This window comes from Misgurnus anguillicaudatus, chromosome 22, assembly GCF_027580225.2.
Source record: "Misgurnus anguillicaudatus chromosome 22, ASM2758022v2, whole genome shotgun sequence".
In the NCBI taxonomy this organism is placed as follows: Eukaryota; Metazoa; Chordata; class Actinopteri; order Cypriniformes; family Cobitidae; genus Misgurnus; species Misgurnus anguillicaudatus.
The window spans coordinates 9386413-9412527 of NC_073358.2; the positions used below are offsets into that span (position 1 = coordinate 9386413).

General features: G+C 36.3%; 3 protein-coding genes across 4 annotated transcripts; 2 read left to right on the forward strand and 1 right to left on the reverse strand.

The window, feature by feature from the left end:
• Positions 1-475: 475 nt before the first annotated feature.
• Positions 476-2403, reverse strand: mrps30 (mitochondrial ribosomal protein S30). Its single transcript, XM_055200777.2, has 5 exons — positions 1792-2403; positions 1400-1545; positions 1211-1316; positions 955-1131; positions 476-837 (listed from the first exon to the last, which is right to left on the reverse strand). Exons 1-5 carry the CDS (start codon positions 2345-2347, stop codon positions 572-574), a joined length of 1251 nt encoding a protein of 416 aa, XP_055056752.2. The 5' UTR covers positions 2348-2403; the 3' UTR covers positions 476-571.
• A 2529-nt stretch (positions 2404-4932) lies between these two features.
• Positions 4933-7205, forward strand: hint2 (histidine triad nucleotide binding protein 2). 2 transcript variants are annotated; one of them, XM_073860771.1, is made up of 5 exons: positions 4933-5095; positions 5274-5411; positions 5567-5671; positions 5774-5846; positions 6756-7205. In XM_073860771.1, the coding sequence occupies exons 1-5, from the start codon at positions 5018-5020 to the stop codon at positions 6845-6847; spliced, it is 486 nt and encodes a 161-aa protein (XP_073716872.1). In that variant the 5' UTR covers positions 4933-5017; the 3' UTR covers positions 6848-7205. The 2 variants fall into 2 exon arrangements, with proteins under 2 accessions (XP_073716872.1, XP_073716871.1); XM_073860770.1 differs by having other exon boundaries at positions 4938-5131.
• A 2863-nt stretch (positions 7206-10068) lies between these two features.
• On the forward strand, positions 10069-24758 carry LOC129441052 (long-chain-fatty-acid--CoA ligase ACSBG2). Its single transcript, XM_073860414.1, has 14 exons — positions 10069-10295; positions 10399-10514; positions 11053-11330; positions 11704-11792; positions 11885-12005; positions 13296-13376; positions 14048-14197; positions 16695-16862; positions 17152-17346; positions 17449-17672; positions 17777-17994; positions 18559-18698; positions 22749-22992; positions 23753-24758. Exons 1-14 carry the CDS (start codon positions 10225-10227, stop codon positions 23827-23829), a joined length of 2172 nt encoding a protein of 723 aa, XP_073716515.1. The 5' UTR covers positions 10069-10224; the 3' UTR covers positions 23830-24758.
• The last annotated feature ends 1357 nt before the right edge of the window (positions 24759-26115 follow it).

Consider the following 26115-nt stretch of genomic DNA (forward strand, 5'->3'; position numbering starts at 1 on the left):
TTTTAATTTGGGTGAAGACGCGTTTGAGGCGAATAGCGCGTGTTTTCACGGCAAACGCGTCGCCCATATCGCATCATTCGCATCGCCCCACGCGAGGACACCTTTGATCGCGTCTTTGCATTGACTTTGTATGTAATCTACTCGCGCAAATCGTTGAACTCGCATCTGGTGTAAACCCACAGTTACGCGCAGCGCTACACGCCTCACTCGCGCCGCAAGACCTCCAGACGCACGTCTTAACATTGACTTAACATTAAAATCACTCGCGCTTCACGCCTTTACCGCGGCTGGTCTGAACGCAGAATGAGACGTTGGTTGCAATACCACTAGATGCCACTAAAAATCTACACAGTGGACTTTTAGGAAATGCATGTGTAAACCTTTCAGTTTTATTAAAATACCTTTATTTTGGAACTCAAATAAAGTTAACTTTAATCTCTGGTTTAAACTTGAATAATGTAATTTAGACAAACACTGGCATTAAATTATGTTTATTGAATACAGAACAAACATGAGCATTTTTACAAGCTCACCATTTTACACGTATACACATTTATACTTCAGCAGAGTTTCAAATCTGCGACTTATTCAACATCAACTGAACAATTAGCCTAAGAACGGCATCGTTCCAGCCCACAACATCTCCATCTGTGACTCTCTCATACAAACTCATGCTTTCAGTTCCCCAGCACAGATTCTTCCTGACATTGCGCTCGTCTGATCCGTGCGTTAAATCCAGAGTGTTGAGCTGATAGCAGAAAAATGAGAAGTACTGTCCGTCCGTAATGATTGCCTGAGAGACGAACGGCCTGCTCACATCCTCTTCACTCCAAAAACCTTACAGGAATAAGGTATTTGCGGTAACCGATGAGAGATACTTTAATATGACTTTTTAAAGGATATGAAAACAGATGCAGTACTTTAAACGGACTTCATAACTACTGAAATACTAACCTTGATACATAGCCTGTGCACCTGTCCATGCGAACAGGCTGGCGATACCGTTAGCTCTCAACGACACCTCAATTTGGTCAGAATGTCCTCTCTTTTTCATTTTGTCCCTTCGCAACCGATCAGGCACCACATGAAACTGTGTGTGACCGTAGCAGCATGGATCATCCAGTTTGGCACCTGTGGGTGAATAAACAGATATAGACTTAAAAATTGATGGTTTATCATCTGTATACCACTCTTTTGGGACGATACAAACCTATAAAGATGTTGTTGTCATACTGTCTCCTGAACAATGGGAGAAGGTCAGGAGATAACTGGACCACAGGAACGTCAGCAGAGATGTTTGCCTCAAGAGGAACAAACTACAGGAAATTACATCAGAGTCATTAAGTACACACAAATAACCCTCCCAGTATTATTTTAATATTGAAACATTGTGTCGTACCTCAGGAAGTTGTTGAGGGATTCGTATCTGACTGTGAGGTTTGTCATCGATCTGAAATCTCATGGGCTCGACTCGTCCTCTCCTGTGTCCATTTGGTATAGTTCTTTGTCCCCTTAGCCAGTAAAAGTTGACATGGGGTTCAAAATCTACACAAAGGAACATCTTATTGAAATCCTCTTATCTACATTCTCTATCAACACAAATGGCTAAATTCTTGACAACACACATTATGGATTAGGAAACAAAATCCCTTTATGCAGCTTGTTTTTGGAATCAGTCCAATAAAAACCCACAAATACTATAACCGTTTTATTAAAACCAACACATTTTCTATTGTAACCATTAGCTTTTATAATGATTTCATTCAGCAGTGCTGTACAATGCATGCTTACCTAAACTGGAAAGGGCAAGCAAAGGATTTTCTTTGGCCAAGACGTTTTTAAGACCACACGCAATGTTCCTTAAAAATGGAGCAGCGGTTTGTTCTTGTTCTCTGTAGAGGAAGGTTCTCCCTTTCTTCATGTACCAGTGCTCTTGTAGGATGGAGTTGCAAACTACAGATCTAACCTCCGACAACAAAGCCTCATCGATCTCGGCGGCTGCGCTGATTTTTTCGGGCAGACCGCTGACGAATGCGGTTTTGGTGTAGTGTTGGTACCACCTGTCCGCATTCAGAGCAAACGTCTGCGGATAAACCACGTACTTTTTGCGCTGCACGCGAGTGAGCCCTCTGATCTTCTCCTGCGCGGTGCATGTGCGCAGCTGGTCGAAGAATTCCGACAGAACCCGTTTCTTCGCCGACTTGCTTTTCGCGGTCCGGGACGGGAGAATTGGCGGATATAAACTCTCGGCTGTCGATGCTTCAACCTGGACGTTTCTGTTACAGGCGAGCCGTAACGATGTACTACGGAGAAACGGATGCAAGGGCAGCCTGCTGCAGGACGCCATGTTTGTCCCACGTGATATCTTACGAGTTACTCGCCGGTCATTTTCGTGTTGTTGTGTTGTTCTCTACCGCCATCTTTTGGTGTGGGTGAATGGAAAACACAGGCGTAAATGTCAAGGTGATATTGTAGGTGTGTGCACGACTTAAAAGGGACATTTCACAATACTTTTTTAAGATTGGTTAAATAAATCTTTGGTGTCCCCAGAGTACGTACACTGTAAAAATTTCTGTAGAAATTATAGTATGACTGGGTATTACTGGTAACTAGCTGCCAGCAACCTACTGTAGATTTTACATTTATGTTATTTACTGGCAACAGTTTGTTCAAAGTTAAATGAACATGAAACATTTTTGGTTTTTATCCTTTACAGTAAGTTACTGGCAACCAGCTGCATAATTACGGCAAATTTTTTACAGTGATGTGAAGTTTTAGCTCAAAATACAATATAGATAATTTATTATTGAATGTTAAAATTGCCACGTTGTAGGTATGAGCAAAATGTGCAGTATTTGGCTGTGTTCTTTTAAATGCAAACCAGCTGATGAAATACAAACACTAATCACCATAATGGTGGTTTGTTCAAATTTAAACTCAATTGTGCTGTCAAGTATTTTCTTTCTCTCTTTGCACTAAATGGAAGTGCCATGGTTGGATAGTTGAAGATTAAGGGGTGGTATTATTATAGTAAGATCCCCTTCTGACACCACAAGGGGAGCCAATTTTCAATTACCTATTCTTTCACGTGCTTGCAGAGAATTGTTTACCAAAACTAAGTTACTGGGTTTTTCTTTTTCATATTTTCTAGGTTGATAAAAGCACTGAGGGCCCAGTTATAGCACTTGAACATGGAAAAGTCAGATTTTCATATCATGTCCCCTATAATGAAAAGAAAAAATGAATAACAAACTTTATCATTTTTTTAATTTCTAGGTTGGAAGGGAACTGTTTAAACTGTTTCATATACACAAATGTAAAGTAGTAGCATTAAAACTAAACTTGTTTTTACGATGCCTATAAGAATTCAGTAAAATAACGCTCTTGGTGAAATTAATTATTTCAGTATAAAAATAATGAAGTTTAACTGCGAGTTATTATTTTATTTATAGTTATTTTATTACATATTTTTTCATATTTATTTTTGTTAAATTGTTTATCCTCTGTTTTTACATATTTATTTTTGTTAAATTGTTTATCCTCTGTTTTATTTATTTATTGTACATTTATTTGAATGCCTTGATCAAAGTAATCTTTCTTCTGATGTTCTGCACTGATCTTTGAGTTTTTACGCACTCTATTTATTATGACTCAACTTGTATACTTAAATGTTCTAAATTCCTTTGTATGAAGTCAATATTTGTCTTGATGGCAACATTCTGGTGGAAATTTTGTGTCAATAGCCCACTTAGAAATCCCCTTACTGATAAAAATGCTGATGTGTCAAATACATATTTTCCCCGTTGTATGTTCGTAAAAAAGTCAAGTGTTTGACTTTTCACATTTACCATAACTGTTCATTTATTGACATTAAATGCCTTTTTGTAACTCTTCTGCAAAATAATTTATTCATTTTTTCCCAATGTGGCCATGTATCTTCTTTCATCTTATTTGAACTACTTGAATAGTAATAAAGGAAAATTTAACACAATTAATAAGTTTCCTGCTACCAAAATTCAAAATGCACAACCAATGATTTAATGGCTCCAACCCTCTTTTTTTGCATTTAAACTTAAACTTTGTAAGTATGAAAATACACCCTAAACCTAAAGCATTATAAATCATTCTTTTACATTCATCTTTGGTTTTCTCTTAATGTTATTTTATATTTTATATATTTTATATGTTTTATTTCATTGCTGTTTTGATTGATTGATTTGGCCTCTCTTAACATTCTGTACTTGCGTCTTTATTTAATAAAGAAATTGGCTTCGGTCTTAAAATATAAAAACATTTACCATATAAACAATAAATACAAAATATTCAATTTTCTGATTAAAACAAGTTCACAGTTCTTCTATTTGATTACAGCTGAACTAAACTTGGGATAAAATTGAGAATACCGTTAAGACTTTAATTTTAACAAATGGCAAGAGGCATGGCATGGAAATGCATAGCAATGGCAGGTTTAGGTATAATATTTAACATCAATTTGAAAATGGAAGAAATATTGTTAGAAACAGAACAGAAGATAAAATTATTTCACGCATCCGAATAGGGCATACTAGAATAAATCATTCTCTGTTTAAAAAAGGAAAACATAACCAGGTCAATGTATTTATAGTAATCAGCCACAAACTATAGAACATGTATTAATACATTTTTAAAAATATAAATGGTTAAAACTCATTAAAAACATTGGTGTTGAATCACAATAAGTCTTTTAAAAGACATGCAGAACAAAGTATTGTGCTATTATAAAATATATTTAAAAAAATAGAAATAATTAATAAAATTAAATAAATGTTTGTATACCTTTATATGCGTTATGTCATCTGCTTACTAGTGCTTCTTACTCCAGTCCCTTTGGTGGCGGTAAATGCACCAAAAGTTGGTTTGCCATCCGCCATAAAAAGTCATTAGAAGAAGAAGAAAACATTTATTTTGAAATATACCGAACGGGGGAGCATATGTAAACAACGATCTGCGTGTGTGGAGTTGGTGTGTGTTTTTAAAAATGACAGCCCTGAGTTTTATGCTGACCCGGCGAGTTTTACCCCTTGGATATTATTTAAGGGGTGCAATATCTGTCAAGGTGTTTATTTTAATGTTATTCACGCTCTGTTTGACTGTAAGTGCTGTCTATTCTTTGAATTTGCCCAGAACAATTGCATAGAAGACTTGATATTTATAATAGTGCATGATTTAGTTGCTTGAAAGAGAGATATTTTATTTATATGATATTAAATTATTTGTTTGATTGTTTGTTTTAGAGCTTCTGCTCATCTACGCGAGATGAAGTTCGTCTTGCAGAAGAGGCCAGCAAGAAATATGGAAAACCTGAATCCACTATATTTTCCAAAATAATTGACAAAACTATTCCTGCAAACATCATTTATGAGGACGACAAAGTAAGTTTGTAACAAACATGTTTAATGGGGATAGGAAAATGTTATAGGATAGTTTTTATGGAAAAATATACTGTTTATCTCTCTTGCTGACGTAGAAAATAAAGTCTATATTATCATTAAACGTATACTATTATTCATAAAAGTTTAAATTGTAGTGTCTAGCATTCAGAGATGTAAATCCACAAGCTCCTGTACACTTCCTGGTTATTCCAAGGATTCCTATTCCAAAAATTAGTGAGGCACACGATGAGGAGGCACCGGTTTGTCTTTCACTTTATCATTCCTTTACTTTACATTATTTCTCTGTCATAGTAATTTTCTGAGCTTAATACCTCTTTAATATATGGATTTTTTTCATGCAGCTCCTTGGTCATCTATTGATGGTGGCCAAAAATGTTGCAAAGAAAGAAGGACTAGATAAAGGATACAGAGTTGGTGAGTTTATCTATTTTGTGTCATCTTACTATCAGCAGAAAATTTGCTCTTGTACATCACAGTTGCATGTTCTCACCATATCGTTGCATGTGTACACTCACCTAAAGGATTATTAGGAACACCTGTTCAATTTCTCATTAATGCAATTACTAATTAAACAATCACATGGCAGTTGCTTCAATGCATTTAGGGGTGTGGTCTTGGTCAAGTCTCCTGTACTCCAAACTGAATGTCAGAATGGGAAGAAAAGTGATGTAAGTGCTTAGTTACTAGGATTTTCACGCACAACCATTTCTAGGGTTTACAAAGAACGGTATGGAAAAGGGAAAAAAATCCAGTATGTGCCAGTCCTGTGGGCGAAAATGCCTTGTTGATGCTAGAGGTTAGAGGAGAATGGGCCGCTTGATTCAAGCTGATAGAAGAGCAACTTTGACCGAAATAACCACTCGTTACAACCAAGGTATGCAGCAAAGCATTTGTGAAGCCACAACACGCACAACCTTGACACCATCCTCTGATGGCTACTTCTAGCAGGATATTGCACCATGTCACAAAGCTCGAATTATTTCAAATTGGTTTCTTGAACATGACAATGAGTTTACTGTACTACAATGGCCCCTACAGTCACCAGATCTCAACCCAATAGAGCATCTTTGGGATGTGGTGGAACGGGAGCTTCGTGCCCTGGATGTGCATCCCACAAATCTCAATTAACTGCAAGATGCTATCCTATCAATATGGACCAACATTTCTAAAGAATGCTTTCAGCACCTTGTTGAATCAATGCAACATAGAATTAAGGCAGTTCTGAAGGCGAAAGGGGGTCAAACACAGTATTAGTATGGTGTTCCTAATAATCCTTCAGGTGAGTGTATATTGAATTTAATTTTCTGTTTTTATTATTTACAGTGATAAATGATGGGAAACATGGGGCGCAGTCTGTGTACCATCTCCACATCCATGTCCTAGGTGGAAGGCAAATGAGCTGGCCTCCAGGATAGATTCTTTCAGTACAAAAGTGATACTTGCAATTGAAATAGATCACAATGTATAGATTATATAAAATGCTATTTTTAAAATTAAAGCTTATTTTAATGAACTCCAGTTGATGTCAATGGGCTTTTGTGTAGCCAATTGTAAGAAATGTACAGTTAATCATTCTATTTTTTTTACTATCATTGCTGAGTAAAGAAAATGTCCTGGTAATGTGTTGATGTATAACCACCAGTATATAAAATGTAGGAGTGAGCGGGGCACTTCACTTACTGTCAGAAGTTGATCTCCTGTTAATTTGTGAAAAGTTTTGATGTGTTTTCGTTAAGATATTAAACAAATAGTGTTGTGGAGGCATGGAAATAACTAATAGCTGGGATTGAAAACATTTTTACACACTGACTGGGGTTAGTTGTAACACAGTGTTACAGTTAAGACTCATGTAGACAATGATAATGAAAAGAAAACAATGTACAAAACTAAAATGATAACTGTTAATACAATATTAGTGGAAATAACTAATAATTATGATTTTTTTGTCTTTATTGTGAAGCCCTTTAAAAAAATCTATTTATATGCATTGATGCATAATATTTTGACTTCAGCTGAGGTCATCTTAAAGAGGACTTTTATTGTAACTGGTGGTGTGATCAAATGACCCTGGCAGTCAGTATGCAGGTTTTTATATGTCACTCTTGAGTGTTTATAGTAACTGGACTTTCATCTTGTTTGCTGAAGCATCAGATGTGTCTGTAAGGTGAAGGCACTATTAACTGCTGAATAAGGGAAATTATTATAATACCAAACTTTTATAAACCATATATCTGTCAAGAAAAGTGGCTTACATATCATTTTGTCAATACCTCGCATACCTTTGGCAATAAAAGTTTATCAGTCATGTTTAGCATGATTGTGCTCCTGTACAGCTTAGTGGTAGAACATTAGGTTAGCAGCACAAAAGGTCATAGGTTCGAACATACTGATAAAGGAAGGAAAAATGTTTACGTTATCTTTATAACTATCTTATCATTTCTAATAAGTTATGTTATCATAAAGTCTTCATGTATTCTGCTGGTTATGCAGTAAGTGTATCTATTAGGATTTGTATCGCTTTAAAACAATCTCCTAGAAGCCCACAATATTAAAGTCTGCCAAGCAAGCATCAACACGAACATGAATGCAATGTTTAAAGATGAATTGCATGCTTTATTCAAATGCAAATGAATGCAATTTAAAGAGGAAATTATTTTAAGAATGCAAATTCTCTATATTTATTTCAATGTGTCCCAATTTTTATACCCAAATCTTACTTTGCGATTCTAAACCAGCACATTTCCGCTTTTATTTGGAATAAAGGACCAGCCAGAATTCGTAGAGAAATACTTCAGAAACCAAGAATGCAAATTCTATTGAAATATCAGTCCTGAAAAATGTACATGACATTTCACAAGTATTATCAAATGTATCTTCATAAATATCTTCATATATTTAATTATGTTCTTGTTTTTTGTTATAGATGAAAAAGTGGCATAAATGCATGATTGCATAATGTATGTTCATATATGCATATTTATATTGATTTGTAAAAACAAAACTAGTTCACCAACTTTGTTAAATTATATATAGATTCCATTCATTTGAGCAAACACTTTATTGACGTTTAACGATGCACATATATTGTGATTTGACACATTTTTGTAAAAATGTTAAATCAAATGCCTGGCTGCTCTGACCAACGCAACTCATTTTTATTACCCGTTATAAGGTCACGTGACATGATAAAGGATTCATAGATAATGAATTGTATTGCAGTGTGCTTGTAAGGTGAGATCTGTGTAGCATCCACCGCATCGCCTACACAACTTCAGCAAAACAGCGAAAAAACTCCGCGTGAACTTGTAAGTAATTTGTGACTTTCTTTGGTTAAGGTTGCTAGTAAAATGAATCGGCTATGTGTGTACCTACTCTCTTATTCAAGTAAATATTGAGTGAAATTAATTAAATGTATCTGAGAAATGTTCAGGAAATTCAATAATAATGTGTTTCAGTATAGCTACCTAAGTCTTCTCCTGCTGCTGTACTATAATCACGTTATGAATCTACCTCATGTGGCGCCGCAAGAACTGACAGGCACATGACGTCAAGGTACCGCGAGAGCGATGCGAGAAATAATACGGAGAAGTCTAATTTCGATTAACTCTCGCGGTACTTCGACGTCATGCGCTTGCCAGTTTTTGCTGCACCGCAGTCTAAGCATGACAGCCTCAATTTTCTTGTAATTAATGAATTAAATCTGAAAGCCAAAGCTGGATTTATTAAAAAAACAACTTTACGTTTATTCTTTTTTTTAAGATTCATTGAGAAAGACAAAGGATGAAACGTGCTCCACAATGTAATTGATTGTTGAAATCGAAAAAGTGCTGAAAAAAGTTATGGATCTTTATATTTATAGATATAAAAAATTCCATAATCAATAAGTATCTACGAGTAAAAATAATTCAATACATGCATCAGGTTACTTCAAGTCACTAAACATGATTATTTTACCATGCTATAGCCTATATTTTGCAATTTTGTCCAGAATAAATATATTTGGGCCAACATCCGAGTTAAATGTCACGTCTTTGTGGAGAAATTCAGCTGGACACAGACTGTGATGTGTTCATACTGATTTTGAAATGATCATGAACTTTGTCCATTAGCAATTTCCAGTACAGTCGAGTCACGAACTTGCCTAATGCATCAAGTCTATTTAATTGAACTTATTTTATTTTTTCTTTGTGTATTTTGGTCAGTGGTAGTTGAAATCATTTAAATAAATTACTGAAGTGAAATATTTATTCCTAATAACCCAAAATATAAAAAAGAAACACAAATGCATGCCTGGTTACCCAACATTAATGGCAATTACTTTACACATACTCTAGATGGCACAATTGTGTAAACCTCACAACATGAGCATTCTTTCAAAACTAAACATTTGAAACTAAAATAAATTACATATTTCCTATACATAGGCTAATATATAATTATAAATGCAATAATTATAATATATAAATCATTTTATATAATACAAAAGTTCAAATCCAAACTGTCACAATTGCATTTCCTAATGTAGGTAAAAGGTCTTCATGAGAGATTGATATTATTCTGTCTACTGCCCGTTGCTTTCATCATCTCTATCCATTGGCACATTTTGCAAGATTTGGGTACATATAAAAGATAATCTCATTTAGAAACCACAAGTGGTGGCGTGTATGGTCAAAGTATAAGATATTGGAACTTTTACTGTATGTCATACCAGACATATTAAAGTTTTTCATTATATTAAATACAGTGTATTTGTGAGAACAATATTTGATTTGTTATCTTAAGACTTTGGACAATGTCTGCCAATGGTTTTATACCATCTTGTGATCTCAAGGAAATTCCTCCCTTGGAAAATTCTGCTGAAGGGTACGTAGACTTCAACAAAATGTGTATTCTATTCTTAATGGTTGTCTCTTATTGTTTGCTGACTGTGTATCACTTTGTCATTTTCCGTTTTCTGTCTCGTTAGATCTGTGAAATCTGCTCTTAAATGCACTGATGATGAATATCACAACGTGCCACTTGATAACCCCAAAAGTCAACCAAATGGAAATTGTATACCCTCCGTCATAAAACATAACACAGGTACTGTCTATTCTGCAAACATGCAACCATAACATATTTGCATATTATCAATAAAATTACTTTGCGTAAATTCTGAGGAATATTCCTCCGATCACTACTTACTTACTTCCTAACAGACCACATTTGACACATGCATTAATTATCAAAGTTCTATTGTTTCATGTTGCAATGCATTAAATTGTTGCCCAAATTATTAAATTAAAGTAAATAATTTCATTTGAAAAGAATTAGGTCAGTCAACTGATAAACATTGCACGTCACATATTTTAGTATCATTCTCCATAACAAACACACAGACACAGCAAGGAATTCCTCTGACCGGACAGCAAGCTGTGTATTGGTTGTATAGTGACAAGTTCACTACACGTGAAACCTGATTGGTGAGAAAAGATAACCCGACCTACAGTGTACTTTCAAGTTCCTCATGCTTTTGCCAGTCTGTGTCAGGACAGTCAGAGCATACAGGAGGAGTTTCTTAGCACTTATTAAACGATAGTCATGTCTCCTGTCTGTTGTCCTTGTTGTCCCGATACTAAAGCAGACGGGCCGCCTGTACTACTGGAGGTCAGAAATGCCCGTATCGCTCCAGCCCAGGAACTATGGAGCACTGCGAGAGACAAACCTGTCAAGTTGAGGATGGAAGCGTCAGGACCGGGCTCAGAACATCCAATGACGGTCCATCAGATGTTTCTAGCCTCTGTGGAGAAGTACGGAGACAAACCTGCCCTCCGTTCAAAGAACGATGGGACGTGGGTCACCCTGACCTATAAGGAATACTATCAACATTGCAGAGCTGCTGCAAAAAGTTTTTTGAAGGTACGAGTAGACAAATGCACACTTTTGGGTGCTTTACAGTGATGTCATTCTGGCTGTGTGTTTCTTTTATGGCATTGTATAGCACCTTTATTTTCAAGAATGTAGCCTCCCACCTTTAATTCGTTTTAAGTAAGGTTCTTCATAAGCAAAACTCCTTTACTGTGAATGATTGACACTTAGTGGCCTACCGTTTAAATTTCATCACTTAAATAAATGTATTATGTGTCACAAATTTTTGTTGTGTCGACATGATCAAAGTATTGGCTTTAATGCATTGTGGATTTATTGCTTTATCAAGTCTTGTTTTGAGAGCAGGTGGTCAAAAACTTTTGATTCATTCATTCATGACGCATTATTTCTCTGTTAACTTCAGCTCGGGCTGCAGCGATTCCACGGTGTCGGAATTCTGGGCTTCAATTCTCCCGAATGGTTTATAGCAGATATTGGATGCATCCTGGCAGGGTATTCATTAATCTGTCCATTACATTACTGTCAAAGGTGAGGCTGAAGAATGAGGAAATATGTTGTTTTTAATCATATCTGTTGTTTTACAGGGGACTCGCCACTGGAATCTATACAACCAACACACCAGAAGCGTGCCAGTATGTCGCTGAAAACTGCGAAGCTAATGTTCTGGTGGTCGAAAACCACAAACAACTGATCAAAATCCTCCAGGTTGTTTGACACTAATCCATTTCGACAACTATTTCTTTTTAAAAGTGGACTATGAGTTCACTCCATAAAAAGTTTGTGTCATCATTTGGTAACACTTAATGCATTACCTAACACACAGAAAAAAAAGTTACTAGAAGGTACAGAAGTTGTCACTGGGGAGGTAAACTACACTTTTGTACTAAAAAAGTACCTTAGAGGTGCATGTAGGTACCAAAAATGTACATATGAATTGTACATAATAGGACCTTCTTAAAAGGTATTGTCCTATTGACAAATTTTGTACCTTTTATGTGCATGAACTTACAATGAACAACAGCATTTATTAACCCCTTTAAACTCTGCGGACCCAGGACGTATCCAAAACGGCTTTATCAAAAAGTTGTGGAGTACAAAGTTTTCTGTAAAAATTTAGGCATGCCCAATTCTGCAAAAACTCGAATTATACTGCAGAGCATTTCTTCGTTCATGTTAACTTCAGCATTTACTAATACATTTTTAAAATCAAAAGTTGTATCTGTTTAGTTAATGCACAATGAACTACCTCAAATTATCTCCAATTGTATGGCATTAACAAACGTTAACAAAGATTAATAAATATAGAGAAACTATCTTACGCATTGTTAGCTAACACATTAACTAATGTTAACAAATACAACCTTTGTGTAAAGTGTTAACCATCACTTACTCACTTTGCTGAACACAATGCAAGATGTGATTTGTAATTAAGCAGGAAACAGGAGCACCATTGACTTCCATAGTAGGAAAAAGAATACTATGAAAGTCAATGGTGCTCAACATTTTTTACTATATCTTTCTTTGTGTTGAGCAAAAATGTATTTATGTTTGGAGTTAATGATGACAGAGTTTTCATTTTTTGGGGCAAACTATCCCTTTAAATGCTTTACAGAAATGGTTAAATATAGGAACAATAATGACTAATAACAAAAGAGTTGCTGAACTTATAGCGGAGTAAATTTTACAATTTCCATTAGTATCCATTGGACCGCCTGTGAAGTGTTACTAAACACTCGTCCATATGGGATCCCTCAGCTAAAATTACTTTTGAACAACAATATGGGCTCAACAGCTAATGTAACATATCATAGCTTTCTTATAATAAGATGTCTGATACAGATTTCTAATGTTTACACTGCAATGAATACACCACAAATATGATATAAATGTAAATATAAGCTGTCACTAAAACATCTCCACATTTTAAAATCAGTGTCTGAAAATAACTTTCACATGATCTGTAAATCATCTGAAAACTTCACTTTTACTTCACAGGTCAGAGATCAGCTACCACATTTGAAGGCTATTGTTCAGTACAAGGGTGAACTGGAGCAGAAGTTAAATGATGTATATACGGTAAGCTTGATCTATTTTGTATACATGGAAAATAGAAAAAAGTACAGGAACGATGATTTTACTTTCAGTCTGGTCCCAGGATGTTTTTACAAGTAATTTGAGATATTTATTGTATACACAAATAATTGTCCTCATTCAAGAAGTTACACAACATTACGCATAACATGTGACACAGGTGTGTATACAAGTTTGACTAATTTGGCCACAAGCGTCTCGACAAATATAGTGAGGCATGTGGAGCATGTGAAATATTTAAAGTGGTCCTTCTCACTAGACAAGCTAGACTCTAAAAGATTAATTATTTTCATACCAACGTTGTGTCAAAAAGGGACGAACCCAGCCTTTGGGTTAAATTAAACAAAAAATTTTTGACCAAACAATAGGTAAAAAAAACAACTTAAATTACAACCCAAGGGGCTGGGCTCCTCCCTTTTTGACACAACGATGAGTAAAAAAAAACTTAGCATTTTTCAAAGTGTACAAAAGCATCTGCTAAATGAATGAATGTAAATGTCAAAAGTTTATTTATCATGTTTAGCTTTAAATCTACTGTGAATGTGTTTTACAATAAGTCAGTCCAGAAGAACCCGCCATGAGCAAGAAACACATTTCAGACAGTTCATCTATATTAATCTATAAATGAATTTAAATTAGCTTTTTTTGTCTTTCAGTGGGCTCAATTCATGGAGGTTGGTGAAGACGTCCCTGATGCAGAACTGGATGCAGTGATTGACAGTCAGAATTCGAATGAGTGCTGTACATTGATCTACACATCAGGGACCACTGGAAACCCCAAAGGGGTCATGCTCAGTCACGATAATGTGAGTGTCATTAGACTTTCACTAAATGCTTAATCATCCAAATACAAAATTTTCTCATAATTTACTCACCATTGTGCCATCGCCAAAGTATGACTTTCTTTCTTCAGTTGAACACAAACAATGACCAGTTGTCATATGTGGTTCAATGACATGACATAGTTGTGTCCGAGGGCATTATTTACTATAAAAATAACTTTTATGACATGTGTCACTTTATTCTATAAATGTTTAGTTTAAATACATTTTTTAGTTTTTCTTTATATAAATATATTTTTTGTTTTGGCATCTCATACTTGGCAGATACCAACTATCCATACATATCAGCAGTTTAAGACAACTGTTAAAAATGGTGTTTAAATTATGAAAAAATCAAAAGAAGATAGGCATTTTATTTTCAAAACCTCCTATAAACAAACTTCACAAACATCAGTAGTTGTTGAGATGTTAGGATAACAAAAAACTTTTGTATAACAATTTGGATGTTCTCAAATGTCAAGGTATAGTACAACAGCAATCATGGGCCTTTTATTATAAAGTTAACAAATATAAACAGGAAACATGATATCACATCATCCAGTGAACCCCGTGATCTTTATGGCTGAATGAAAAATTAGGTTTTCTCCTAAATACTGAATAAAAGCTACTTTAATCTAATAACTTCTTTTTCGAAGGCGCACGATGCGAAGCTCGACACAACATGTATTTAGCCCGTCATGTGTGTGGTACACAAAATATGTGTTTGCTGCGTCATGTGAACCATGTGCATCATGCGTCTTGTCAAAATAAGTTCCTGCTGCACATACGTCTAAAGGGTTTATGATAAAAGTGACGCTTGCGTTTGCCAGATACTTGCTTAATGTGTATTCAGAGTTTTTTGTTAAGTTAGTGTGAGTATTTTGTGAACGTGAGCTAGGGTTGTGCCGATAGACGATACCATCGTGTATCGGCTTTCATGACGATAATTGACAGCCGTTATTATTATTATTATTATCATCATCATAGCTTCACATTAACATGCACATTGCATGCTTGTCCTCGCATGGGAAGGTTTGTGGGCTTCATTTTGTGCGAGATAGCGCAGGACTTGTAATGCGTACATCTTGGACTCTTGCTTGGACATGAACATGCGCATTTTGCACCTAAACTTGTAATGCGTATGACTCGCATCCAAGTAAAGGTTAGTTGAATGTAAATTCATTGCAAAGGTCAGGTGGTGCAACCAGAAAGTCAAAAGGTGAAGCTGCTATGAATGCTAGGAATGAAAGAAAAACATTAAAGGGACACTTAACCTTTTTTGAAAATATGCTTAGTTGCCAGCTCCCCTAGAGTTAAAGGGAACATTTCACAAGACTTTTTAAGATGTCAAATAGATCTTTGCTGTTCCCAGAGTACATAAGTGAGGTTTTAGCTCAAAATACCATAAAGATAATTTATTATAACATGTTAAAATTGCCACTTTGTAGGTGTGAGCAAAAAATTAGCTGTTTTTGTGTGTGTCCTTTAAAATGAGCTGATCTCTGCACTAAATGGCAGTGTTGTGGTTGGATAGTGCAGATTAAGGGGCGGTATTATTTCCTTCTGACATCACAGGGGGAGCCAAATTTTAATTATCTTTTCATATGCTTGCAGAGAAAACCAAAAAAGTTATTGGGTTGATCTTTTTCACATTTTTTAGGGTGATAGAAGCAATGGGGACCTAAACATGGAAAAAGTCTGATTTTCATGATATGTCCCCTTTAAACAATTAAGTTTTACGGTTTTGGAATCCATTCAGCTGATCTCCGGGTTTCACTTCAGAAGACATTTGTTTTATGTTAATGATGGATGTTTGTGCTTTTTGGAGCTTAAGCATGCATGTTGGCTCCCATATAAGACGACAGCATGATGCCCTTTAATGTAAAATATTTGTGTTCAACTAAAGAACTAAAGTCATGTGGAATGGAATGTTGGATCTTAAATGGGACATATAATGAAAATCTGATTTTATCATGTCTAAGTGCTATAATTGGGTCCCCAGTGCTTCTATCAACCTAAAAAATGTGAAAAAGATCAACCTAGTAACTTAGTTTTGGTAAACCATTCTCTGCAAGCATGTGAAAAAATAAGAAGTTTGGCTCCCCTTGTGTTGTCAGAAGGGGATCTTATTATAATAATACCACCCCTTTATCTGCACTATAACCTCGGCACTGTCATTTAGTGCAGTGATCAGCTCATTTGCACTTAAAAGGACACACCCAAAAACAAATGTTATAATAAATTATCTATATGGTATTTTGAGCTAGAACGTCACATATCTGGAGACACTAAAGATTTATTTTACATCTTAAAAAAGCCCTTTCATATGTAAATCACTTTGAAAAGTATGAAAGTATGTAAGTCGCTCTGGACTGCTAAATGAATAAACATAAGCATTTGTCATTCCGGGAAGTAAAACGGGATACAGGTGTCTCTGATTTTAACCAATATTTCAAATATCTGATGTCCCTCATCTTCACAGATCACATGGACTGCCAATGCAGCAGGTGTCATGAGCAGACAGAGGATGGGTGAGGAGGCAATTGTGAGTTATCTGCCCCTGAGTCATGTGGCAGCCCAAATGAATGACATGTGGATCTGCATGAGGTTTGCTGGCACAACCAATTTTGCTGACCCAGATGCCCTTAAGGTTAGTCTTTTTGTGTACCGTTTTTTGCCCTTTTAATACTGTATGATAGTTTGCTTACCTGTTGGCCAAATGGGTTTGAATCCAAGGGAGTTCACATTCAAATAAAACATATAGCCTGCATGCCATTTAAATCATATGAGCATCATCTGCCAAATACATTGTATGTGTTTTTATTTTCTGGATTTGCATTGATCCGATTAGCAGGCATATCCAAAGCAAGTGTTAAATGAAAGTTAACGGATTCATTCCAGATTGCTGTTATTAAGCAGGGGTGTTTTTTTGGCCACAGGGCTCTTTAGCCAACACTTTGCGAGAGGTTCGTCCCACAAGTTTCTTGGGAGTTCCCAGAGTCTGGGAAAAAATGCAAGAGGCGATGAAAGCTGCCGGTGCGAAGTCGTCCGTCATGAAGAAGAAGATCGCTGACTGGGCCAAGGGTATAGGACTTTCAGCAAGCTACTGTGACATGAATGGTGAGCTCATTAGACGTCACATGCAGATTTGAATTATAATCCGATTTGAAGTTTCATTATTAAATAGCTTGAATCGTGACACAATGCCTTGTTTATGTGTCCACAGTGACTCCGGTGTGCCGTGGGGCTTCACGATGGCAAATAACTTGGTGTTTAAAAACGTCCGGAAAGCTCTAGGTCTGGACCGATGTCGGGGTTGTTTCACGGGTGCGGCTCCCATCACCAAAGACACGCTGGAATATTTTATGAGCCTGTACATGCCCATCTTCGAGCTTTATGGTATGAGTGAGAGCTCAGGACCTCACACTATCTCCTGGAACGAGGACTTTCGCATTATGAGGTCAATATCTGAATTCTCTTATGTTGTATAGGATTGTGTTCATCATATAGAGGTGTATACTTATAGTCTTAGGTTTGGTGACAATATGTTGTGGTCTTTTCCAGCTGTGGTAAGGTGATGATAGGCTGCAAAACCAAGCTAGACAAGCAGGATGCCGATGGAAATGGAGAGATTTGTTTTTGGGGAAGACATGTGTTCATGGGCTACCTGAACATGCCGGATAAAACCGAAGAGGCTCTCGATGCAGATGGGTGGCTGCACTCGGGAGACCTGGGCAAAGAAGACAACGATGGCTTCTTGTACATCACAGGCAGGATAAAAGGTAGAGCGAAAAAGAGCTGTTTTCATGTGTGTACCTTTAAATGCAAATGAGCTACAGCTCCTCGAGTGCTTTGAGCTAAAGGTATAGCGGAAGTCACGAAATTTCAACTCTACAGGTAAAGTTTGGCATGCTATTTGGAGAAATCCTGTTAAAATCACTGTTAGTAAAAGATGATGTAAGCTATGATTAGTGATGCCCTGGCACTAGTCACGAACCATACAGACACGGTAAACATCTTAATGTATGAGCCAGTAGTATCTTTAGCCAGATTAGCGCTACAATGTGCTTTTGGGTCAAATTAACCAGTCAGTCAGTCAGTCAGTGGCCGTGGGCGGGGCTTTATCAGTGTGACATCACATTAACAGGAGAATCAAAACAGCATGTCTGCTATCATTTAATGGGGATTAAAAAAGAAGGAGATGGTGGATTTTTCTAATTGTAGGGTTAGTAGTAATTTCATTGTAGTTTATAGAATAGATTTATGTTTCCGAGCAGGAAATTGTCTCATATAAAACAAGTGAAACCTTATTAATGCTTATTAATCTAACTGGTTTGTCTTTGCAGAGTTAATCATTACTGCCGGTGGAGAAAATGTGCCACCCGTCCCCACTGAGGATGCTATAAAAGAGGAGGTGTCAATCATCAGCAATGCCATGTTAGTTGGAGACAAAAAGAAGTTCTTGTCCATGCTTCTCACTCTGAAATGTAAGGAAACACTTACTTAACCCTCATAAGCTCCTATTTTCCTGTATACGTTATAGTTCCCCAGGGGTAAAAATGACCCCAGAAATTAAAAGAGTGATTACAAAAAATATATACATTTTTAATGATACAAATAACACTGCAAAATTTTTCGTTGTGAATTCACAGTAAATAAATGGATACATTTTGCATGACTTTCACAGCAAGGATTACAGAAATATACTGTGAAAATACTCACAGCAATTTACTGTGATGTTATATCTGTGATATTACAATGCATTGATGTAAAAGCACAACTGTATACTGTAACTTCACAGCTTCAATGGCAAAGCAATTACTGTGATATTACAATACATTACTGGGGAATTACAATCTTTTGCTGTTCATCATTACAACAAGGCCATGTACTATTACAGTGTGTACCGTGAAAGTAATGTACATGTTGACAAAAATTTACTGTGAAAATAAACGTTTGATTAGTAAATGAATTAGGTGATGATTTTTTACCATTATGTACCAACCACCACAGAATTACAATATTAACTTTACGTTAATGTTCATAACAAATGTGGTGTATTAACATGAAGTTAACACAACCAGGGAAAAAACTAGCAAGCAAAGAGTCAAGGGTCAAGAGTCCAACTAAAACAACCACTAATCACAATAAGGGTGACTTAAAATGAAACAAAACATCAACATCTAACCCTAATCAGTGAATTGTGTTTTCTACAGCAATATATTTACTGAACATTCATGTTTTATAAAATAATAAAATGCAATGTTTCTCTATCATTTACATAACAATCAAACAATTCAATATAATAAACAGTTGTTGTTTTAATCATTGTGTGAACATTAAAACATGACATTGTCATAACGTTTAAAAATGGTAAAATGTAACATTCCTCTAACGTTCAAACAACACAAAAACATTCTTAGAACGTAAAGAAAACTGGACACTTTTTACGTTGGCAGAAAGTTTTTGGGAACCTTGGGAACTTTCAGGGAATGTTCTTAGAACTTTTTTTCTGTTAGCTGGGTTAATCTACATTAACGTGACATATTTTTTAAAATAAATGTATATTTTTCTGATTCCAAATTTATTTTAATAAGTCAGACTACGTCCATGTTTTTATACAGTCTATGGCATGGGTCTTCAACCGGGGGTCCGCGGCCCCCAGGGGGTCCGCGACGGAACTGCAGGGGGTCCGCCAAATGATGTTTGACCACAAGCTATATTTTGCTAAAAACGTAAAATATATGTACAAAAAAAGTTACATGTCCCCTTTAAGTTGTGCACGTGCGTGGCCGCGAAGGCGCGCGTTCAGATAAGCAAGCTGACCAAAATAAAATATCTGAAGACTATAAATGTACACTCAGGAAGCAGCAGTAGCGACAGAAAAGGCATCATAAAACAGGTAAATCTTATAGGCATGTGTGTCTTTCTTTCAGAAAGTTATTTTAGGATCAGTGCGACATTGTCTCATCTAAGTTATATTTCTGAACTTGGACGGCTGTTTCACGCGGTTCAGATTTAAAGCGCTAACTCAACAGGCAAATGACACCACACCGCGTCTGCATTATAAACTTTGACAAAACTATCGCTCGCATTTAAAAATTTATGAAACGCGCACCATGATGGTGCTTTGTGCAAGATTCATAGTCAGGTTGAAATCCGCCTCTCAAAAAGTTGCCCAAAGAGATGCGCGCGGACTCAATGCATGTTTTCTCCTGACTCTGATATGAAGCTATGCAGAAAATAAACCTGCGTTACTCAAACTCATGACAATGACGATAGACAAGAAAGGCAACAAACCTCTTAATTATAAAGTAGCACAACCTCTATCCCCACCAGAATAGAGAATCTTTGTGCCATTCACCATGATCAGTCATCTTTATAAACTGAAAGCCCAAGGTAAAATGAAAATCTATTACACTGCAAATACCTTAAAATAATATTATATTATTATTATTATTTTATATTCATATTCATATTCATATTCATATTATTATTATTATTATATTCATATAAAAACAAAATCTACTTTAACAAATAAATTATGCATGTACAACAACAGCATAATAGTACCAATGTACTGTCTTAATATAGTATGGCTGTGTTCCTGATTGTGATTCTGATTGGTGAATAGTTGTACTTTACTCCACTTTGCATTGTGCCTAATAAAAGGCAGCCTTTCGTACCTTACTGATTACTTAAATATCAGTTTTACACATTTAGTATCAGGGGGTCCCTGCTCCATGCCTCTCTCATCTAAGGGGTCCCTGACCTAAAAAACGTTGAAGACCCCTGGTCTATGGTTCAAAACAGTTCGGTTATGTCATGTGACTTCCCAGGGCATATTTCAATACAATATTTCACTGTAATAATACAGTTTAATGCTGTGAAATCCTTAATTTTTTTACTGTGTTGCTGTGATATTACAGACCTTTTTGTGATATAACAGCAGGTTTTAGATTGCAAGATTTTACTGTAAAATAAGAGTTAAATGCTGTAAAATCCAAGGATACTATAGTTTTCACAGGTATTAATTGGGATATTACAGGGAAACTTAATTACAACAAGTTATGGTAAAATTACACTGTTAATGATTGTAAAATGCTGGTAATTTCTAACAGTGAATATATGATTTTTGTTTACTTCTCATCTATACATTAATGCTGTGTTTTGGGAGATATTAAGTATTTTGTACCTCTTTACCTCTCAATTCCTCAACTACACCATTAGCTTGCCTGTAAAATATCATTTTTTGTGAAAAATGCACACAAATTATGTCTAAATTTGATTAAATTTTTTTTAGATATTGATCTAGATGTTCTGTGTTGAATTCAGCCATCTGGTGTTTAGAAAAAAAAAACATAAAAGTTTTTACAGTTTAGGAAATATGTAATTTCGACCAGCAGAGCCCCATAGAGACCCATTAATTTCACTGGATGTGGCCAACTGCTCACATCACTACTTTAGAAATACATTTAGTGAATTTATGTATATATAAACATTAGAAAGGATACATTAAAAATAAATGTTATTTCAAATAGTAGAATGTTTTGTAGTTTTTGATGAATTTTGAAATGTCTGTTTTTTTACAAAATGCCACAAAAAAATTGACTGCATGTAAGTGTGCGTGTCTGTGTCCGTGGGTTGGTAAATGTGGTTTACAGGGACATGAATAGTGTATAATGACATGTTTACTAAGCTATAACCACGGTTTACACATAAACTGCTAAAAAACATACTAAATAGTAGTTTTTCATAGATTAAATACTGCCAACATGTTTTTGTGACATTGGGGTTAGACAATGGGGTAGGTAAGGGGAATAGAATATAACAGTTTGTACAGTAGAAAATGCATTGCGTCTATGGAAAGTCCCTGTAAACCACATATGCCAACATGTGTGTGTGTGTGTTTGTGTGTGATTGAGCATGTCTTTTCTATATTGCTTTTGTGCTCTCGTACCAGGCCTTCTTTTCTGTGTTGAAATTTTCAGATTTATTCTGGATGCATTGTTTTTTTTTTTGACAAATAAAAAGGAAAAAAATTACCATTTATTTTCAATTGGGGTCATTTTTACCCCCAATGGCCTCTTTTGGTAAACTTTTTTTACACATCTTTAGAACGACCGAATCAAGCCCAGTTTTTATCTGAATATTAACAGATAGTCTAAAAAAGTCACAAAATCTTATTCCACTGAGATATAGGGAACCATGTTTTTTAACTAAAGAAATGTGGCTTTGGGATAAGATTGACCCCAAGGGACTTGTAAGGATTAAAGGGACAGTACACTATAAAATGAAATTACTGTCACAATTAACCTATATTTAAAAAATAAAGGCTTGTACTGTATGTTGCGCAGTGTGCTTTTAGTTGGTAGAGCATTGCATTAGCAACACAAAGATCATGGGTTTGATCCCAAGAGTCACACGTACTGATCAAATGTATAAGTTAAATGCCAAGTAAGTCATTTTGGATAAAAGTGTCTGCAAAAAGCATAAATGGAATGTCTTTTAAAACCTGAATCTTATGTTCTGCTAGTGTAACATGGATGAGAATGGAGACCCAACAGATGAACTGACCCCGCTCGCCGTCGAGTTCTGCCGACAGCACGGTGTAATCGCCAGCAAAGTCTCGGAGATCATTAACAAAAAAGAGCCAGCCATTTACAAAGCAATTCAGGAGGGCATGGAGCGTGTGAATGCCAAAGCCACATCCAATGCCCAAAGAGTACAGAAATGGACTATACTGCCACGGGACTTCTCAATATCTGGCGGAGAACTTGGTGAGTTTTTTTATTATTAAGACAAAGCAAATGCTTGGTTAATTTAAACCAAGTGTTGCGCTCAAAAGGGACAAAGTCAACCAGGTGGGTAGTAATTTAACCTGTGCTGGGTTGTTTTAACCCATTGTTGGGTCTAATTTAACCCAACAGCTGGGTTCGTCCCTTTTTGACCCAACCCTGGGTTGAAAATAACCCAGCATTTTTTAAAGAAAGTAGTTAGCATACCGTAAACTCCATGGCAGTCTTATCGGTTTGAGACACAAATATGACAATCATTCAACTAGCGAGTCAAAGACTATTTAAGACTCCAAAATGCTTACAGCATAGATGCCTGACTGCATTCCTGGCAACATTGTGGTGTCAGGTATGTAAACAAATTGGTGACATTAGCCTCATTTGCAGTACACTTCATATTGCGCAAATTGAAAATGCACCTAATGGAAACACAGAAATTTTGACATCAAAATACCACTTTGGGAGCTGACTGCTCTGTATGCTTTCAAGTCACTTTTGTGGCATTTTGGTGTCATCTGCATGTCCTTCTTTGCCGTGCTGTAGGAAGTCAACACACGACACATGGTTTTTGGAATCACTAATAGCGAGACAACAAAATTACGTTTTTAGTCGCATGACATTGGTTAATGGAATCACTGTCATTATTTTATTGTTATTTAGAAAATAACGCAAACGTTTTGTACAAATCTGTCATGGAAACACAGCTGTTTGTTTAAATGTGCTAAGTTGCTGTTTTTTCCGTCAGGTCCAACCATGAAGCTAAAGAGGCCTGTGGTCACGAAAATGTATACAGAAGAAATCAACAAATTCTATGGTGAATAACATCGGAAATTCATTGGAAAGCAATGAAACTGTTAGGCTGCTTTAAAGCAACAGTGGATGACAACACAGAGATCTCATTCTTCGCCTTTGCTCAGTAATCTGTGTGGATTTCGCTCACTCCAGGGCTTCTGACAGATCCTGCGATCTATAACAAAGCTCACTGTCCTAGTGCATGCTATCTGTATATGCTGTTGAACGGACTGAATCATAGCAGATGTGATTTAAAGGAACAGTATGTAGGATTGTGGCCAAAACTGGTATTGCAATCACAAAACTTGTGGCTAAAACCGGTACTGCAATCACACAACTGGTGGTCAATACACAACATGACAACATAAACATCAGTTGAGGGCTGCAACTCCACTTTTTAAATGACAATATCCTGGCCAGACCACTGTTGTCAGTGATATAAGTATTTGAAATGAAAATTATTTCTTAATGTCTAGTGACATATCAGGGTCATTTTATGATTAATTGATATACATTTCTTACATACTGTTCCTTTAAGCCCCACTCTGTTTTCTTACCGTTTCTGTTTTTCAGTACATATCACTACTAACAATACATAAGGTGATCCAAATGATTGATACTTTATGTTTTGTATATTCTGTACGATATAAAAATGAAACAAGACTGAAACTACTGTGCACAATACTGTTAATTACTGTAATATAGTTACACTTTCTATAAACAAATAGGCTGACGGTCTGTATTGGGATCTGTACAGGGTTAATAATGCTGCTTGCAACACTTAAAACACCTATAATGTGTAACTGTACATAAGCAGATGTGTAATGGTGTTTGTCTTATCTTTCGAGTTTCACAGAGCACACTGGATATTTATGAGTGAAACTTGACAACACATGTTGAAATATATATATAAATGAATAATATATCCATGAATAATAAATGATATATTTGGATGCGTTTCTTTTTGTGCATGTGTGTATGAATTATTTCAACTACAATATGTGAGCAGGTGCATGAAAAGTCTTGATATGTGCGAGGTGTTCTCACAAACAAAACACCTCCTAAATAAAGGACAGCGTTTATTAAAGCGCATTATAAGCTAAATTCCCCGCCATTGTTTGTATTGTGTCCTTGAACCAGTTTAAAGAAAATGCTGTAACACAAGCAGGTTTCGGCAAGAAACTTTATCCTGCTGTGAAAGGGCGTGAAGTTGGACACCTGCCGTGTTTTGCGTTCTCAATTGTTGGAGCTCCTTTCATAATAATTTAGTCTGTCTGGTGTAACATGAAACTATATGGGCATGCTCACATACATTATCCCAAGGTTAATTGCGCCTTGGTGGGCTTGTCGTGACACGGAACGCAAAGTGTGATTACGAATCGCACCAGAAGGGGAGACGACAGTTGCGCGACCACTCACATTTATCTACCTTTGTAAAAAACTTCTGATGTGTGCAGCAGGGTTACGTGAATGTCTGAGCTGCACATGCAACAGATCAACTAATATGATGAAAGGGCAGTGTGTCATCTCACCCAAAACGACTCTACAAAACTGTAGTCTCGCATAGCCAGACCTTCAATACTTCAATACTTCAATACAACAGTTTGTGGGCGTGACGTCTGAGGCTGAGACTAACAAAACTGTGACTTACCATCACGATGGGTTCCAGTGTCAAACAATCGCACCTTATTGACGAAAGCATGCCCGGCATCGGTCAAAAGTGTGAGTGCGTGCTTCTGGAGGAGTAGGGAGAGGGGACAATTGGGCTTGGGCACGGTTTGGTTGCTATGATATGAGTGCGACCTTAAAGGAAAACACCACAATTTTTCAATATTTTACTATGTTCTTACCTCAACTTAGATGAATTAATACATATCTATCTCTTTTCAATATGTGCACTTAATCTTTGTACAGTGCATCTTGAATGTGTTAGCATTTAGCCTAGCCCCATTCATTCCTTAGGATCCAAACAGGGATGAATTAAGAAGCCACCAAACACTTCCATGTTTTACCTATTTAAAGACTGTTACATGAGTTGTTACACGAGTAAGTATGGTGGCACAAACAACACATGGTTTGCAGCAATTTGACCTCAGGCGCAGTAACATCATGACTCCTTACTCCCCCTCTCACTCTCAAACTGCCATCAATATTACTGTGCCCGAGGTCGAAGGGATGGCTTAGTGGTCAGGGGTGTTCACTGGTATGCTCACACAAAAATAGCTGCAAAATACGCATTCCAACAGGTTTTATCGTAGTTTTTGCTAACTCCATTGACTTGTATTAGTTGTGCTGTGAGGTACGGTATTACTCCGC

Bases quoted from the DNA above. Each gene is read 5' to 3' on its own strand.
- hint2 (XM_073860770.1), top strand. From the start codon at position 5,018: ATGACAGCCCTGAGTTTTATGCTGACCCGGCGAGTTTTACCCCTTGGA. The intron at 5,132-5,273 runs GTAAGTGCTGTC...TGTTTGTTTTAG, and splicing joins TATTCACGCTCTGTTTGACT to AGCTTCTGCTCATCTACGCG. The intron at 5,672-5,773 runs GTTTGTCTTTCA...TTTTTCATGCAG, and splicing joins CACACGATGAGGAGGCACCG to CTCCTTGGTCATCTATTGAT.
- mrps30 (XM_055200777.2), bottom strand. From the start codon at position 2,347: ATGGCGTCCTGCAGCAGGCTGCCCTTGCATCCGTTTCTCCGTAGTACA. The intron at 1,546-1,791 runs GTAAGCATGCAT...TCCTTTGTGTAG, and splicing joins GCTTGCCCTTTCCAGTTTAG to ATTTTGAACCCCATGTCAAC. The intron at 1,132-1,210 runs GTTTGTATCGTC...ATTCACCCACAG, and splicing joins TGACAACAACATCTTTATAG to GTGCCAAACTGGATGATCCA.
- LOC129441052 (XM_073860414.1), top strand. From the start codon at position 10,225: ATGTCTGCCAATGGTTTTATACCATCTTGTGATCTCAAGGAAATTCCT. The intron at 11,331-11,703 runs GTACGAGTAGAC...TGTTAACTTCAG, and splicing joins CTGCAAAAAGTTTTTTGAAG to CTCGGGCTGCAGCGATTCCA. The intron at 14,198-16,694 runs GTGAGTGTCATT...TCATCTTCACAG, and splicing joins TCATGCTCAGTCACGATAAT to ATCACATGGACTGCCAATGC.